General features: G+C 44.4%; 1 protein-coding gene across 1 annotated transcript in view; it reads right to left on the bottom strand.

Annotated features, from left to right (window-relative positions):
* GADL1 (GAD like acidic amino acid decarboxylase 1) overlaps nt 1–19,825 on the bottom strand; it is a 686,124-nt gene that overhangs the window by 359,214 nt on the left and 307,085 nt on the right. Inside the window, exon 10 of the mRNA XM_086942110.1 lies at nt 11,822–11,886. Coding sequence (XP_086798236.1) covers nt 11,822–11,886 — 65 coding nt within the window. The remainder of the gene's footprint in view (nt 1–11,821; nt 11,887–19,825) is intronic.

Genomic DNA, 19,825 nt, shown 5'->3' with positions numbered 1-19,825 from the left:
CTATCATTCATCATCTGACTCTACAAGGCAAATTCTTTTCCGGGGTGCGCTGGGGCAGTCGAGGCCAGCTCTCAGACCCGATAGTAATCAACAGGTGGGAATGCCATGGCTGTGTTCTAGCTCCCACACTTGTCTCCCTCTTTGTGAATGGTGTAGTCTAGCATCATTCAGAGGTTCCAGCGGATGCCCAACTCATAGGGGGAGAAAAAGTGGAAACTCTGTTACTCTGTCTATATCAAACACACCAAGTGGGCTCCACCTGCTTAGGAATTTTTTTACATTTTTGTGTGATTTACTGGGTCTGGAGATTAACATCCAAAAGGCGAAGCTCCTTCTCCTCAACCTCCATAAGTCATTTAGAGATAAACTAACAATAGGAGGGGGTCCCCTTGGAGAGGGTGAACACCTTTGACTACTTGGGAATTACCATCTCCAAACATATGTCATGGGAACCCCATGTAGAAAAGCAGACGGTCAAGCACAGACAAATTGTCGGGGGCTTGCTCAAGGAGCATAGGACCTCCTTTACTAAACCAGTGGCAGCCCCAGTTCACATATATGAGGCCAAAGCTGTGGTCTCCGCACTTTATGGAACAGAGTTATGGGGATTTGAAAGGATGGACGCCCTACTGAACTCGAGAATAAGTTCCTTAGGTCTCTTGTCTCTCTACCGCACAGCACACCAGTCCATCCTTGACTTGTGAAGGGCCACCATTGCTGAAAAGGCCAAGCTATGCCCCCTGCTTTTTTGGCAGCACATTAGGTACACCCTCATATGCCGCTGCCCTTGATGAAGTGGTCGCACTCGACCTTTCCGGCATGATTGTCCAGATCAGCAATGTCGAATTTTCTCTAAGAGCATTCACCGCCCCATAGCAAAGATGCACTAAAGAAATACTATTGGGACTGGGTAGCCCAGGGTTCATTTATTAGCTCCTCGTGGGGATGCCTAACCTTGGACTTTATGAATTTTAAAATAACTGGATTTTATGAGCAATATTCTGAAATCACCAGTCCCCTGGACAGGAAACTCTGTAGGTGATTCCGCTTTGGATCACTACCTTTTGATTCATATACTAGCACCTGGCTGCAGACATCCACTTGCTCTCAGTATTGCCCCAGGTGCATATCTGCTACAGAGTCCATTGCCGATGTGTTCTTTGTGTGTCCCAAGGAATCTTGTCCAAGTCGCAAATGGCTGAACCAATCTATAAGCAGCTGGGTACGCGCAGCCATGTCAAGGCACTACGTATCTTATGATAAGATGCTACAACTGTCTGTGCCGTTGCCAAGTTCTAGGGCCACATGCGGGCAATAAGAAGGCCTCTGTCGAAAGTGTGAAACTCTTACAAAGATTACTAACATTTTGTTCTACTGTATCCATATGGCTTTAAATCACCCCCACGTCATTGTTTTGGGTCCACTGGTAAACCTTTGATTGGCTTTGAGTGCGTAAAAAGCCTAGAGACATGCCAGCTTAGCAGGCCTTGTCACCCAAGTGGTTTAGGCAAATGCTTTTCTTGTCATAGTTCTCACATCACACCTGTGTTCACCTAAAACACAATGGACTTTTAGATTGTGTTCCTATGGACAGTTTCATTCTTTGTCTTAGCCTACTGTGTTTTTTAACTTCCAATTGGTTACCAATGTATAAACGTTCATTATACCATACTTCATGTTGTGTACTCATCCATTTGTTTTCCAATGTATAGGTTTGGTTTTAATAATTGTTTGTATGTTGTACTTTGCACTTGCACTTTTATGGTCTATGACCGAAATAAAGTTGAGTGAAGATGTCTCCACCTGGCTGTACAATACAGCTGGATTGGAGAAACCTAAGACTCCAGCCAGACGGTCATATGCACTTCCAGTGCCCAACAACTCCTCCTCCCTCTGCTGCCTGTCACTCAGGATGCCCGGTCCCCTCGCGCCTTGATTCTGCAGCATCGGCTGTCAGAAGAAAATAAAACAATAATAACATTTTTTGATTATTGTATTATTTTTCTTCTGCATTAAGTGGGGTGACGCTCCTCCGCCATTGAGGAGGAGCCACAGATGCAGGTATGGGTCTGGAATATCAAGCAGGGAGTATCGTGGTATCTCATTATCGTAGCAAAAATATCGCGGATCACAATATCAACAGTTATGTATAGATATTCTATATCTAACATAGATTTATGTGGAGATATAAATATCTTCAATGCAAGCAGCTGTAGTGTTAAGAACAGTACATCCATGCTTCTCTATATGCACTTACCTTTCAATATTTTTGTCCTCAATGTTTTGGTTACAATATTAAGGTTTCATGATTTTCCCTACTAAATTTTGATTTCCATTCCACAACCGCAGGATATTGTAGCATAATAAAGCACTATTGTATTGCATTGTCAATGCATTTCTATAGTGCTTACTCACCCAGAGGAGGCATTGTAGCGCTTATTATAGTCTTGTATGAGAGAGCAGGGTCCTGCACTTAGGGAAATGTAAAATAAAATGTTTGATACCAAGGCCTGGGGGGAAGAGAATGCCCCCCACCACCACGTAGAAATGAAGCATTTGTTTTATATTTTATAGCCTAATGAGAATGTGCTGAACTCCTGAGGACAATGATGCATATTTTTACCACCTTAATGCTATGGACATATTTGTAACACTCTACAATGTCTACAGAGGAAGCCAGAAGTGAAGCTGTACAAAACCATTGATCCACATTTCCCAATAGTTACAATTATCTAAAGGAATTAAAAAATGTGGGTGAGTCAGTAATGTAAAGGTTATCCCTGACTACTATTAACTAAATATTTCACCTCCTTTCGGTAGGCTTTCACTGTCTACATCAATGACACCAAGTATAGTTCATGGGGGCGGAGCCTAACCAGGCAGCAGGATGGTGCTCTGTAGAGGGGCTCTGCCGGAAGTAGCTTTAATCCACCAGAAATCCAGCACCAACGGGCTCATCCACAGCAGCTGACCACTAAATAGCACTTTACAACTGCGGAGAGACTCCCTTCGTGATGTGCGGGCCCCCATCGAAAAACCTGTGCCACCGCCGGCCTGGTTGCGGCCTGTGCCGTTCCTGGGTGCTGCAGGCTTGGAGTGGTGTTGAGGACTGGGCCCCCCTGAACTGCCCGTGCGGGCCCAGCCTCTCTGAGGGCCACTGTCACTGCCGCGGGGGCCACCTATAGGGTGGCCGTGACATCATCTGCAATCAGAGATCTCTGGCCTAAGGTAAGGGCCTGGCTCAGGGCACCCGAGATTGCAGGCCTTGCTAGGGAGAGACGGAACTGCTGGCTCCTATATATGTTAAAGCCCGCTGTGCCCAGCGGGAGCGGTACTGATTTGGTGAACTGATCCCTGCGCAGATGAGCGAGGGCTAGCCACTCTTATTTTGATTGGTGCTGGGGCCTAGGCCTGAAACCTACTGTGTGGGAGGCCTGGGGCTATTTTGGCCACAGCACCTATCTCTTCACTGCTGCGGCGGGGGTGTTGCTGGTGGCAGTTCTGGTCCTGGACCTTTGTTAAGTTTCATCATGGGGAACAGTGAACACTGCTGCCCTGTCTGACCCTAAAGCAGCCCATCACACTGGGCTCTTCTGCTGGCTGCAGGCCAATTGTTGGGGGGCTCCTTTTGCTGGGTCGCGTGACGCTTCTGGGCCTGCTCATGCCCCCTGGTCCTGGTGGCCATCCTGGGGTGAGGTGGGGCTGAATATAAGAACAGTAGTCCTTGTCAATTCCTAGCTCTCTGGGCTTGTGCGCAGGACCGTCCTGGCCCTTCCTATAATGCAAGAATAATCCACAGTGTGCCCCCTGCCTGGGTCCCAGCTCATAGATTGAGGATGCTACTTGGGCAGGAGTGCCCTCTGGCCTCAATGCTGCTGTAGTGTCCTTTGAAACCGGCCCTGTTTCTTAATGGAACCCTTCATCTCAGCTGTGATCATTGGACGGAGGTCCCCATCGTACAACCTACTTCCAACCGAGGTTCTGCTCGTAACCCCCATGATTGGCGCACAACCTGCAGTGTGGTGGGACCTGGACATAGGTGTTTTTGGATGTTTTCCGTGGGTGCCTTGCCTAGTCTGGTTACCCTGCCTGCATTAGCCCTGTGTGACCACTTGGTCTTCTAATGCAGTGCTGGACCCTTGTCCTCATTGGTACCACTGATGGGTGGTCTGTGCCTCACTCGGAGATGCAATGGGTAAACAAGATAACTGCCAATCAAAGCTCTTGTTTGAAGGCAAGAGACACACCCATCAGGCAGACCAGGACCCGCCGAACAATGAGCAATCTGATTCCTCTCGCTGGGCCTCTGGACACGGTATTGACCTCAAAGAAATCCTAGTGGAAATACAATCTAGTCTGCAAGCAATTGATGCAAAACTAGATCTCATGGCAAGTTGCTTAGACCGCATGAAAAGAGAATCCGATGTGGATGTCGCGCACGCTGTGGCCAGTTAACACCTCCTGTAAATGGATACGGTCCTGGAACTCATTAAGGCAAAAAATGATGACTTCGATGCACATTCACGGAGCAATAATCTTCATATTACCGGGGTTCCGGAGTCCACGGCTGTAGATAAAAAGGAGGACTATGCTGAATCCATGTTGAGAAAGCTTTTAGGGGGGAAACCCTATCCCCGGTCTTTATCGTGGAACAAACCCATCGCACCCTTGCACAATGACTGTCACCGGGCACCTCTGCCAGCCATGTAGTCTCACAGCTACTCTATTACAAAGACCAAGATGTATCCCTTTGCAGACCTGGAAACAACACGACGTGCAATACTGAGGCAATGTACTACCCTTTAATCGCAATTTTACTCTCCAGTGCAAGCTGCCCAAAGAGAGTTCCTGCCCGCCAAGAGACTCTTCCAGAAAGCGAACATCAACTACGCTCTCCTTTATCCCGCTGAACTACGTATCCCTCACAAGGAGAAATCTCATTACGTAACCGATGCAAAGGCCCCTCTTAAATTTGCCAAAAGCATCACAGTCAGCACGATGTCTTCACGAGCAACCCTGCGGGGTCGAGAGGCGGCCTGACTAGATGAAAACGACTGACTTCACCGGCTTGGTGGTTTGCCACCTAAACTATTTCATCCCTCCCCGGCTTGGGCGCTATCTGGGCACTTCCGAGAGTGGAACCTGTGATCTGGCTATGCAGTTTCTTCAGTTGCCAAATCCATTGACCCCTTCAACTGGAGCCCTTGGACATCATTCTGGGGACCCTGTGCCACCCACGGCCCCCATTCAGCTCTTGACTGAACCGGTCACCTGGCTCCTCACTGCCCTCAGGAATGATTCCTGTGCTCTCTGTTTTGCTATGCGGAAGGGCCTGGTATGGGGGTGGGTTAATTGGTTCAGCCATGTTTGGGATTGGAGTGGGTGAGGGTGGGAACATTCTTACTTGTTTGTTCTTTTTCTTTTTACTCAGGCAGGACTTCCATGCAGCACTCAATACTACCTTGGCCCCCAAACTGACAACTCACTATATTCTAATCTCCTCCTCATTTTTCTTTGCAGGCTTCCTGTTAGCATCCCACAAGTTTCCTATCCAGGCCCACAAGGGTCAGCCCCTTCGAGCCATGGTATTACCCCCAGACACCATGGCAACAGCCATTAGGTGCCTAACCTGGAATGCACATGTGCTAAACGACCCGCAGAAGGCCAGTCTAGAGCACTCTTGCACTGTCAGACACCACATTGACATCTGTTTCCTTCAGGAACTCCACCTCACCCCATCAATATCCTCCAGCCTCAGGGCGGGATGGTGCACAGAAACGCATATATGTCTCTATTCTAACTATGCACGAGGGACAGTCATAGTTATAAGTAAGGCTCCCTGTTTTCCGTTTTTACGGATATTTACAGATAAATACAGACAGAAAACTATGTGATTTCTGTCTGCATTTACTTTTAAAAGTGGATAATTACAGAAAATGTGCTTCTTTTAAGTGACTCCTCGTGCTGTCTTTTGTGAATTATAGCCAAACAGCTGAGCACACGGACATCATGGGAAATTAAAAAAACAGGATGACATTTCTTAAAATAACTGCATGTATCAATATACATTTGTGGCATAATGCCTAATATTTGCCAATGGATGTACTGTTATGTAATATTTGGCAACTTAAATGGCTAAAACACGACAGGCATCAAAGTATGAGTGCACGTCTATGATTGAAATAAATACGGAAATGTACAGTTTTACAACTACATTTATATGTAAAATACAAAATAAATATGGATAAATACAGAACAAATGGCCAAAAAATAAATATGTATAAATACAGATGGAAATGTTAAAAAAATAAATACCATAAAACCGGGAGTAAAGGTTTACCTTGGCACCTGCCCAAACTGTAAGCAACCTAGAGGGTTGCTATGTCATCCTAGCAGGTACACTAGATCACCATCCAGTCATACTGGCCTCTATCTATGGTCCAAACACTGCCTGCCTGGAGTTCTTTGCAGATGTATTGGGACGAGTGGCTAATGTGGGGCCAGGAGCTGTAACATGGGGGGGGGGGGGCGACTTTAACATAGGACTAGACCCAGCTATAGATCGCTAAGGTGCTCTCCGTCAACCCTATCCCAACACGGCTGCACAGCTGCAAACCTAATTAAGCAATAATTGCTTTACAGATGTACCTGTGTTACATTGGCACATGGTACATGGTCACCCATGGATTATTGGTTGACCACCTAGTATGTCCTCACATGGGCCATTGCCATATCACATCTACCTCGTGCTCTTTCACACCACACTCTGGTACTCCTAGAACTCCCCCCACCACTAGCCGCTCCGCTGTCATTTACATGGCAACTGCCTCCCAGGGCCCTCCGAGACCCTGTCTTTCGAAGAACTGAGATTAGTACCACTATCACTGACTATATTGCTATTAATGAGGGATCAGTCTCATCTCTATTGGTCTTATGGAAGGCCTTTACCGCTGTGACCAAAGTAGTTAGTAACACCAAACAAGCCGGCCTCCTCAAAGCGATCAGAACGTGTCTCACCACGCTGGAGCGGGAACTCCGAATGCTAGAACTAAAGTGCTATGGGGCAGATTTACGTTTCCTGGTGCATCCCTGCAAATCAGCAGGGATGCGCCAGGAAAGATGCGTGACGCAAGTTTATCCTTGTGCCACCACAGACGAGCCGCATTTATAATGCAGTGCATCATGGCGCAAGGATAAAAAGATGTGTGTAGCATCTGCCGGCGTAAGGTTGGCGTAGTGCTGGAGTTGTGTCGCGGGCGCAACGCAACTCCAACCTGGCCTATCCTCAACATGGTGTGTCACGCCTTACGCCTGCTTCAAGCAGGCGCAAGGTGTTGACGCAGCGGCTTCGGAAAAGTGACTGAGTGCACTTTTCCGAGGCGTTCCTGCCACGGAACGCCCACCATGTGCCAGAACGCCAACATGAAACCTGATGCAGGTTTCATGGGGCACAGGACTTTACCCCTGACGTATCTCCCTAGATGCGTCACGTTGTAAATAGGGCGCAACGTGGCACATGGTTTACGCCGCAGCTGCATCACAAAAGTGACGCAATGGTGGCGCAAATGTGGTCACCGGGCTCGTAAATCTGCACCTTAGTCTCTAAGTCTCCCGCCTCTATGGCAACCTTTTGTGAAACACTCACTGAATTCAACGAGAAGGCAGTGCAAGAGTTAAGCTATTTTACCCGTGAGATAACGTTGCATCACTATGGAGAGGGAGATCGGCCCGGTAGAACACTCACATATATGATCCGTAGGCTGCAAACCTCGGATTATGTAGTAGAATTGCTCGATGACCAACTGATACGAAATGTATCCCAATTACCCTGCTAAATACAATGGCCTCCTTTTACTCTCGTCTCTATCAGACTATGGCAGCCCGAGCCGGGAAGAGCTTGCAGCCTACCTGGATATTATACAATTACTCTGGCTTGACCGCTCGCACCACTCATACTTAGATTCCCCGTTTACGGGAGGTGAAGTGCTACAAGTTATAGAAAGCCTCCCAGTGATAAGGCGCCAGGCCTCCTATTACAAAGAATACGCTACCCAACTGATCCCACACTTACTAGCTATGTTTGAGGTTTCCCTGGCATCCGGTGAACCCCCCCCCCCCCCCCCCCCCCCCATCGTTCAAAGCGGCAGACATCCTTACAATACTGATAAGCCAGCGAATCGATGCAATTCCTACAGGCCACTGTCAATGAAAAAAGTTGACAATAAAATACTCGATAAACTTATTACTAATCGATTCCTCGCTCTCTTGTCTGATAAGGCATGCCCAGATTATTATAACGGTAATGGCTCACAATAACTGCACACTGTACAGTTCCCACAGTAACAAAAAAAGTGCTCACTTCTAGGGCCAACAGTTAAAACCCTAATACTTCAAAGTTTTACAATCACGCAGAAAGAGCACTCTATGATTATTAATATAGTGTCTACTAGGCCTGAAATAAAGACAGAAATGCACAGTCACACAAGACTACAGTACATCATGTGTTCCAAAAGAAGGCATGTCAAGACACATCTTTTCTTAGTGCTCATTTCTTTATTTTTTCATTTTCAAAGGGAACAAGGACACAGCCAACGTGTTTCGTCCCAAAACACGGGGACTTTCTCAGGGCAAAAGAGAGGTCCTCTAAACATAGACTCTCTTGGTGTATTCTTCCCATAAGACACAACCATGTACCCTGCCCCCATACATATAGAAGCGGTATTTAGCGATGTGTTAAACAGAAACCACTCCATGTGTTTTCAGTGAAGTCTCTCCTTGGGCCCATGCGTGCATAATTCAAGCAAAAAGGCCCTTTTTTATTCTTCAATCGTTCTGGCTTGGGCCTAAGTCTGCAGTTTGTGCGCCTCATCAAGCTACTGTATACTTCCCCAACGGCAGGAATATGCTTAAATGGGATGATATCGGACCTGTTTCCAATAACGAGTGGCACTCGCCCGGGCTTCCCCCTATCCCCAGTTCTTTATGCGGTTGCGATGGAGCCGTTGCCAGCCCAGTTGAGACAACACCGCGCCCAGTGATGGCTCAACTTTACAGTGCAGGATGTTAATATCTATGTACGCAGAAGATATTGTTCTTTATGTCCGGGACCGCCAGGACAATCTTGAATCAATTATTCTGGAAGTCATCAGATTTGGTGGCTAACTACGGTAGGGCAATGTTTTGGCTAGAGGAGAAAATCACAACATCGAACCGACTTCCCTTATCCCTGACAGGCCGACTAGCGAAAGCCAAAATAGTTGTGCTACCCAAATTCCTATATCTTTTCATTATTACCCTCATGCAGCTCACTTCCCAATTTATTCAGCATCTGGGATCAAATTTTATATAACTGGTGCGGGCCTGAAAGCAGCCAAGAATCGCTTGGGAAACAATCGCACTACTGCTGCGACAGGGAGGTCTTAATGCACCAGACATGACACTGTATGCACTGTGCGCTCAAGCTTAATATCTTCATTTCTGGCTGAATCCCACATGATTCAACCGCATATGCGATAAAGACGGATGTGGTGTCCCCAAAGTCGCTGCCTATTGTGCTATATCAGACACACAGGCATTCACATACAGATATTAATACAGCTGAGTGTGTTGGTGGGCGTGGGATGGCCTGCGCTGCAGAGCCAGACTGAAATGCATCTACAACCCATGCTATGTTATGTTATGTTACCACAACTTGTATAGCGCAACAGCTGCCCCAGCAAAGGGGCGTCCCGGTGCTGACAGCAGAGTAGCTGACACATGTGGGTGGAAATGATAGTAGGACTACGGTGCAGGGAAAAGGTGAGTTTTAATGGCCTTCCTGAATTCTAGGTAGTTGTTGCCCTACAAGACGACGGCGATAGAGCACGAGCACACAAGAGGAAACTATTCACATTTGGTGAATTTTACCCTGATGGCCAATTCCTTTCTCGTTTCATTCTGAGTGAACCCCCCATATCCCACTGTGCTAGCCACCCTGTATATCACCAGTTATGCGCCACACGCAGAGCTGTGCATGACATGTCCCCCGAGTCTCCACCCACGTTAGATGCTCTTTAGAACATGCTGACACACCTCTTCCCGCAAACGAGTGACTAGATTACATGCTATTATGCAGGACAAGACACCAGCTCTTTTACCTCAACAGCCTGTTATACCTGGTCCTTTGAGATTGACACCCCCATCATGGATGAACAGTGGACATATTGCTGTGAACAGACTACAGCCCTCTCGCCAAACTATAGACTGAGACTTATCCATTTTAGGTTCCTGCATCAATTGTTTCGTGCACTGACACAAATACAGCGTATGGGACTGGTGATGGAGGCATGCAGTGTGGGGTGTCTAGCACCCCAGGCCTCCTTTCTGCACCTTGCCTGGGACTGTGCAAAGGAGGCGGACTAGTGGCAGACAGTGCAACTCACCTGGCAACAGATTACTGGCCCCCTCGTGTCGCAGACCCTGCTGGCAAGCTTTCTGGGCTACATCAAGGACCTCTCACCTGGGAATCTACGCCTCATGGCTATGCTCTTGCTTCTAGCAAAGCAACAAGTTTCCATGCACTGGGGAGGAGGCCTGCACCCAGAGTTAAATCCTGGCTGCAGGATGCGGCCTATTGTCAGGGACAACTGGCCACTACTGGGAACAAATGCAGCTGACATCTCGCCCTGAAGATATTTGGGTACCACTGCTACTGTACCTTTGGCTCCAAAATTACCCCCGCCCCTATTGCCTGCAGAGGCGGAGTTGCCTGCTGGCATCTCATCCAGGGACTCTGCAGCAGCAGCACCCCATAAGTGCACAAATATCACCGTGGGATGCTTGATCTTCCACTTGATGTGGTCAAATTGGTTGACTGCTACATAACTCTACAATTGAGAAGCCCAGATTTCACTAAACTCTGGGCCATATTACCAAGGTGAAGTATCCCCGCTTTTTTGGCGAATTGTGCCGAGAAAGCGGCAATACTTCTAGCGCCCTATTAACAAGGGCATGCTAGCGCCTGCCTCAAGCCCACTTTGCATGTCAGTGTGAAACATCGCTAATGACATGCAAAGTGGGCGTTCCCACGTCCAACCACATGTAAAATGTTGTTGAAGGTGGTAACACCCTATTACCAAGGCAGGCGTTGGGAGAAGGAGACCTGCGATAAACTTGTTTATCGCAGGTCTCTCATCGCCTACTCTGATCAGGTGTTAGGCATTGATAACATGGGGGTGTGGATCATAAAGCTGAATCCACCCCCCCATATTATCAAGGCACACATTAGCGCGTGACAACAACGCTTGTTTTCAAGCGCTAATGTTCCCTATCCCTGGCTATCGCTGGATTTAATATCGCCTACGTGTTGCGCGCTGATAATGACGTGCTAACACGGCGATAAAATCCGGCGATAAAATCCGGCGATAGCCGGCGATAGGGAAATGCGCGATGTGCGGTTTTTTTACGCACATCTTGGTAATATGGCCTTTAGGAATCTCACCTACAGCCATTGCCAGCATGGGGGACTGTATTGCTTCTTTTGATCAGACCTGCAGTTCCCCCACACTACCCCCTACTCCCTCCCACCCCTCTTCCCCTTCCCTTCCTCTCCACCCCTTGTTCCTTTATTGTTAACTGTTCTGAGGCCTTTGCCTCTATGATGTTCTTCATTCTAAATGCCAATAAAAACCAAGTAAAAAAATAAAAGTACAGTTAACAATACCAAAATGTGCCTTGTCCATGCCAGAGTTCCACTGGGTCACCCAGCTCACTTTACAACCACTGGCTGACACTGTCTTTAACATCTCCTGTCTAGAGCTCAGTGTTGGGGTGCAAAGCTCACCTCTGGATTCCATGCAGCAGTTTGCGGTGTTTCCTCGACATCAGAGCTGAGCCGCCCCAAGATGCCTGTCCAAATAAAATTAAGACAAGTGTTTACATTCTTGATGGCTCAACAGTGCACACATACTCAGGGGTAACTTACCTCTAGATTAAAACTGATTAGATTTAATACTTTAGGATCAGTCAAGAGAATGGAGATGAAAATTAGCTTAATATTATTTACTTATAACAATAATAATTAGTATCAAAGTATTAAACCACTTAATCGCAAAGGGACTCCTGCCATGTACAACTAATTTCATAAAAATGTAAAACAATCTTATAAATAATTAGCAACGCCATATCCTGAATAGTAGTTTACCAATGCTTTCTGGCTATTAAATATAAGATTAAAGGAAATAAAATTGCTGAGCAGTTAAAAGACAACTGAAGTCACCGGGGAAGAGAAAATAAACTGAAGATAATAAGGAAATGAGTTCCTGGTGAGGAATTTGATCAGAAGAGAATGTTTTTGTTGGTATCGCTGTGCATTTCTGGTGAAACACAAACGCATAGAGTTCCTCACTGAGCAAATTAAGCGAGAATAAAATAAGACAGCTACAGAATGTAAGGGCCAAATGCATCAACATAAAAACCAGTCGCACAATCTGCCCCTTTGCGACCGGTATTTTTGCATTTGGGATGCATCATCGCAAATGCAAAAATCGCAATTTAAGAAATCGCAAAATTTGTGATTCCTTAAATTGCAATTGCATTTAAGGAATCGCAAATTGTAATTCCTTAAATGCAAAGCATTAAAAAGAAGATAGGGATTTCGCAAATATGAATCGCAAATTACAGTCAATCTAAAGTTGATGGTAATTTGTGATTTCATTAAAAAAATGCACTAAAGTGCATTTTTCAAAGTCCCATGTTACACACACACACATGCCCTTAGGGCATGTGTGTGCGCAACATGTGGATACATTGTAATTTCAGGGGTGCAACAGGGCGTCCTTTTGGCACCCTTCCACCCTTGAAATTGCATGCGCAATTTGCGAGTACCTATTAGGTACTCGCAAATTGCACATGCATGCCCATTAATTCCTATGGGCCTCTAGTGAGTGTCTGTGTCAATGGCTGCAGGAGTGTGGGTTATGTGGAGAAGTAGAGGGTGCTGGAGTAACCGCAGGCGGTGTAGGCAAATGTGCTGATCCTTCAGCACCATGGAGAGCTCTGTCCTGGTTTCAGGAGTGACCGCAGGTGGCGTAGGCAAACATGCTTTTTGTGTTTGTTGGAGAGATCCTTCAGCACCATGGAGAGCTCTGTCCTGGGTTCAGGAGTGAAGAATGGTGGTGAGGTAACTTCAGGGGCTGTGTTGCGATGGTAGTCCCGAAACCGGTCCTAGGATGCTTGTTTCCAGTCCAGGTAGGACCTGGCCTGGCAGTTCGGGCTGGACTCTTCCCTTTGGGCGCAGGGTCAAGACTGATTTGCATATGGCTGGTTCCAAACTGGATTGGCATTGTGAGCAAAAAAACAATGGATTTAGGCCCAGATCTCTGCACTGGGGTGAATGTATGACATTGTTCTGCATTCTGTTCATCAATCGTTCTTTTTGGATTTGGGATGGTGGGGGAGCAGAGATTCTGGTCATAGGCGCGGGCCAGTTGCAGAAGGGCACAGACAGGCCTGCCTTTAGTTCACTAGTGGTGCACCTGCATCTGCTATGTCTGCACTGCGGCTGCCATGTAGAAGGAGTGGGAGAGCAACAAAATCCTGAGGGCAGTGGACGCGGCTGGTCCGGTCCAGGCTTGTCACAGGAGAGACACAGAAGGCGGTCATGGGATGGAACAGGTATGACAAGTGGCAAAGGGACACTGTAAGAAGAGGAAAGAGTGAAAATAGTAGGGGAAGAACGGGCGAAAAGTTCACAAAAAGGATAAAAATGGCAACAACTGTGAAAGAAAAGAGAGAGAGAGATTGGGGGAGTAAAAAATCTGCAAAAGGTGCTAATAGAGAAAAGGAAAAAGAAATGTCAAAGTGTGAGAGAGTACAAAAATGACAAAAAGTGCTCAGCAGAAGGTTAAAAACCAAGGGCAAAATGTGTGAGAGACAGTGGAGGAGCAAAAAGCGGTAAGAGATGCTAAGAGCAAAGAAAAGAAAGGCCAAAAAGGGTGAGAAAAAGCTTGAACAAAATAGCAAAAAGATGTAAGAAAGAGAGTGAAAGAAAAGGAAAAAGAGGCAGCAAGTGGAGATCAAGAGGGCGTGACACTCGCGGTCTGAGGGAGACACGGCCCTCGGAGTGGCAGAGCAGTGTTGCAGAGTCCAAAAGGACCAAGGCCTGGCCAGAGGGCCAAGGCATCCAGTTAAGGAGGTCAGGCAGGGGCAGGCAACTTATTCTCAAAGTGAAGTCGGATCCCCAAACTTCAATCTACCTACTGAGTACAACATCAATGGACATGGAAGAAAGCTATTTGCAATAGACATGCAAGGCCATGTCTTCCATGAGGTGCCCCTTACACTAATAAGTGCAAAAGCCTACGACTGCAGCCATTGAAGAAGGGTGTCCTGATAGAGCTGACATGATAGAAATAACTGGGCCAAACCGATGTTAACAATCATGGTCCAGTGCTCTCTGAGAGACACAGATATTATGATATACTGTTCTTGAGTCATAATGTGTTAATTATGATCCAATGTTGGGGAGAGATGAAGGAAAATACATTTTCCACTTGCACTGTCGATTAAACCTGTATTCATTTTACAACAGTACATTAAATTAGGTGGCAGAGATGGCTGTGTCCTAAATTAGAATGTTTGCTACACCCATAAAGTCCGGAAACTATGACCTGTCTTTGCCTGATTTCACAGTAGCAAGCTTTAACCCACGCGGGCACACACATTGAGCTGATTTCAAGCCCAAGAATATTTGAAATGATATGCACTAGAAATGGCTCAGATGTATGGTAGGGCACAGGCAGTGCCAGGGTCTGTGGCATGGTGAGTTGGAGCACTGGTGATAATCTGAGGAGAGGTGGGACAGTGCACATGTCACATATGTGGGCTTGGATGGAGGCACTGCTGAGTTGCAGAGGTCCACTTCCAGTTCATCATTGACCCATGTTGCTGCAGGAACAGACTCTCACTGCTGGGAAGGATAGGGAAAATGATTTATTTAACAACTTTGAAAGCTTTGCCCTTTGTAAAGATTGCAAAGTTTAAAGAACTGTGCAAAGTGGTGAGACACTAAAAGTTACACCCACCCACAGTCATTGATTTACATAGGTAAAAAGTTGTGGCTTTTTCAAGTGTGAATATATGTGATGAACAAGGTCAGCAACAGCTAACGTTATTTGTACCATGGTGGCATCTATCAGTGTATTAAGGTATGCATGGAGAAAGCAGAAGTGAGTATTCTCGAGGAAATGTGAGAGTAGTGGTAAGGTAAATGAAATCAAAATAACTAAACACCTGTAACTTTGTGAGTGCTCAAAACGTTTCCCATGTGTATCTACAGTTGTAACACCTGAATGGTCCATGGGTGATTGTTGCAGAGAGTGTGAAAAATCTCTCAACAGTCACCATTTTAACAAGGTAGGTGAGTGTGGCAAAGTAATTTATTTGATGTGAAATCATTTAACATTATTTACCATTAAAAGAAAACTTGCAACAGAACGTTCTCCGGCATTGACCCGAAAATCTGAACTCCCTTTCTCTGGAAATCAGACTGATCCGTTCGATTGCATTCTTCAAAAAAGAAGTGAAATCTTTACTTATGACCAAACCTCTAAGCTAGGTGCACTATTGTGACTCTTGATCTTCTCCCTTATCACTCATTCTTCTACTGTATCATGTATATTTTACCTATTGAATTATCCTATGGAGGTTAGATCCTCATTTTGCAATTTTACACAGTGTTCCTCTGTAATGTATGTGCCTGGTTTCGTGTTTCTTTCTGTGACTTATTTCGTATCACTGGTAAAGCACTCTGATACCCTCTTGAGTTATGCTCGGGCTATATAAAACGTTATAAATTAATAAATGGAAAAAAAAACAGAAAAGAGGGGATATTTGTGAAAGGTCAATATTAAAAATCAATATGATAAAGTAATACTGGCACACATGGGATATTTTTGAATATCAATCTTTTCGATGCGTAAATGCCTAAACCTATTGGTAGCGCCCATATTACTTAGAATTTCGGGAACATGATGAGAAGCCTAAAACGTCATATGCCTATACACTTCCCAGAATGTATAAATATTGAGTAAATCTATGCCCATGTTGCCTTTTACACATTGTTTCTTAAAATATAAGGGACTTTCTTCTGATATCTTAATAGCAAAGCCAATCCATCATAATCTAAGTTGTCTGGACATTCCATATGTATTTTGGGTTAATCTGTACAGATGGGTTAATCTGTACAGATGCCAACATTATAGCCCACAAGTAGTGTGAGATCAGAAGATGGATAAAAATACATAAAGGCAACATTTATAATAACATATTTGGTATCAAGAGAGACCAAAAAGGTTTATGCCAGTTCTCTCTCCTTTCAATTTCCAGTGTTTAGGCAAATTAATAATTATGTAAAATGACTCTGTCATTAGTAGCTACTTGTTTTAATTACTCCAAAAGTGATATAGAACATTTATACATGTATAGCTTATGCTTATTTGAAAGAGAAACCTTTTATAAATCTTCTGCCTAGATGAGGACGCTTGACTTACAGCCAGAAATGTGAATCATGGCTTTCATTTGATAGGTTTGTTATCAATTGATGTTCTGCTTGTGCATATCTTGTAATAAAAAGGAAAAGAGTCTAAAATCATTTTATGTCCTATGGCTCTCAGGGCAGCACTCGTAGACATCAAGCACCAGACCGATGAAGTATTTAGGCCACCTCCTTTCCTTACTGCTTAAGGTGTATCTCTATCATGGTTGAATCTCTCAGGATTAGCCGGAGCATGATCAAATAAATTATTCTCTAAAGCCTATTGAAAGCTACGATCAGGATATTTGTCAGTGTAAATCAGTAGTTTCTACAACACTTAATATCATGATCATTTCATATGACTTGTACTGACTGCTAGCAAGATCCTGGATCCATTTGAATCTGCCCTATGAGGCTCTCAATAAATGTGCATGTAGCCCTAGCTACCTCTATAAGAACTAATTTGTGTCTTCCTAACTCTTCCACTGTAGACTGAAAGCATGACTCCTCCTAAAAGAAAACTCAGTCTGCAGCTTTCTTCTGCTGGGCCCCGTCTGTGCCCTGGATATGTGTAAACTTAGGGCTTCCGCCTCAGAGGCATTTTATCAACATTCTGGTGTTTTCTATGTGTTTTATACATTTTATAGAAATGTGTTGGTTTTGTTTCCGTAAAGGTGATGGATTACCCTAAAGCAAATACACGTGGAAGTAAACTTGGAGTAAACATTTGCTAATTTCTATACATGAATGTATGACCAACATTAAGATCTTGAGTTTTTCTCAAAAAGGTCATCCACAGTATCATGATATCACAATTGTGCTTTATTAAAGTGGAAAAGGAAGTACAAGAAATAAAAATTACATCAACATTATGTAGCAGTGCTCATCACAACTGTTTCCCAATCTATAATATTTTTGTGTGCGTGAAAGATTTTCAGTCCGCCCATGTTAAGTTCCATAGTGTAGTTATAACAGACATAAAACAGCGATGCATAAGTTGGAGGCCAAAGCATACTTATTTTGTTACAGTTCCCCCTTCTCTCACTGGAATCCCTAATGCCCGTGATACAGGCAACAAACAGTATGATCTTATACATGTAGAGGTGAAGGAATTTGGTTGGGTTTCTATGGATATGGACTACCCACTGTAGGAATGAAAACAATTTTTAGTTATCAGCTCCCTGTGAGGGGGTAGCCAGAAATGTAAAACACCCCCACTGTGAACCATATGACTGTACGGACGTGAGAGAAGCATGTAATCCTGACTCGTTCTAGGAAGGTGCACTGGAATTCTGTTCCTCAGCAAAGTTCTTTCACACTCACAATTCATTTACCTCCTACTTATTTTCTATTGGCATTTTCTTCCACTTCTCTTTCTCTAACCATGTTGGATTGAATTGCCAATTTTCCACTCCCCAAGCTGTGATGTTGTCTATTCCTTTTGTAGTGTTATTTATTAGCTTCTGCTTCTCTTTTGTGAGCTGCAAATCACATACCGAAGCTCAGAAGGACCACACATGAATTGCCATGTAGTTCCCACTAATCCATAGGAACTGTGCATTTGTTTGACAACATTAACTTTGGATGAATAGACTAGACTGATTCCAGGCACCCCAGCAGGATATGTTGGCCTAGAGACCAGTTAGCTCACAGTGTCACCACCAGTCCCCCAAGCCCAAACAGGGAGCGCATGGTTTCTGGCAACCACTAAACATGACAACCCTGACCACTCAGCGATCATGGTAACAGACCAGAAACCCTCTAACTCAGTCACTTGTGCTTATTTGTTCTCAGAGAAATATAAAGAGAATACAAAGTAGGTTGTTTTCAATATATTTTTTGAACCAACTTTATTCTTGTATAAAATGCATGTGCTGTGATGATCAGTAGACAGAAGCAGATAAAAGTGACAAAAAGCACCAAAAGAGTAAATAGCAGATATATTTCAACCATGGTGCTAAAAAAGTGTATGTAAAAAAGTTAGTAATCAGGCGTACTCCTACTATGCAATCCGTACACTATGTATGTCTAGAGTGTTTGTAGGTGTGAAGTCTCATAATGTAAATAACAAGGACCCCCTGTTAGAAAAGTAAATTCGTGGTACAGGGAAATAAACAGTGTAACAATGTTGGCATAATATCAACACAGTGGGAGGGAGAAATTGCATAAAGGAAATACAACCAAATAATTATGAAAAACTATATTTCATTTAATAGGTATATAAATGTTCATATTAAAAACAGTTAATAAAAAGCATGAGTATAAATCAATTATACAAAAACCAAGATATACAGTTGTCATACAATACATAAAAAATACATGTAAAAAGCTTCTATAACAGTGGCAATCAATGTTATTCAATTGATTGCCACTGTTATAGAAGCTTTTTTTTATATACCTATTAAATGAAATATAGTTTTTCATAATTACTTGGTTGTGTTTCCTTTATGCAATTTCTCCCTCCCACTGTGTTGATATTATGCCAACATTTTTACACTGTGTAGGTGTGAAGTCTCAGCATGCTGCATGCAGGAACCCTCGTGTCAGCTCACGTGCCTCCTCAGCCAATCCTTAGAGATGCTTATTATTTATCATAAAAAACATCCTTGTGGTGTACGTATAGATTAGCAATGTTATGGATACGTACATAGCCCTGTCGGCCTGTGGATGAAGATTTTATTATTATTATTATTGCATTTATAGTGCACAACAGCTACCCACAAAGAGTTTCCCGGCGCGGGATTGTAGAGTTGTGTAAATAGGGTAGGTAAAGACGAGTGCCTAGATGTTAAATAGCCAAGTTTTTAAAGCTTTACGGAAGTTGATGTAATTGGATAGATAGAACAACATTTGTACATTGTTCGTAAATGTCTTGTACTCGGTGCTTAAGGCATCGTGATAAAGTTATGCGAAGCCAGATGTGTAAACAGAAGTAGTTCCAGAGAAACTAATCTAACATTGTCACGCACATGAATATGGCAAATAGGCAGTAATGTTATTGTGCAAAAATAGGACAATGTAAGAACATATGCAGCTGTGTTACAAAGGCCTAACTCGGGGACATAACAGAATCATTTACTCTGTCTAGTAGTACCTTTACTTCACTTTACCCTTGTTACTGCGCATTGTCAATAGATACTGTCTTCATCTAAAAACAACTTCTCTTACTTAAACCACATTGCAGGTCTGGACCTTCATTACCTAGACTGATCATATTCCCTCCCTGCAGCACTAATTTACATTCAGCCTACTCAGCCCTCTGCTGAAATACATCTGAGAGAATTACCACAAATCCACTTGTCTTTTGGAATC

This window comes from Lissotriton vulgaris, chromosome 10 (genome assembly GCF_964263255.1).
Source record: "Lissotriton vulgaris chromosome 10, aLisVul1.2, whole genome shotgun sequence".
Classification (NCBI taxonomy): Eukaryota; Metazoa; Chordata; class Amphibia; order Caudata; family Salamandridae; genus Lissotriton; species Lissotriton vulgaris.
The sequence above is the reverse complement of the archived record's forward strand: the minus strand, read 5'-3'. Positions and strand labels throughout refer to the sequence as shown.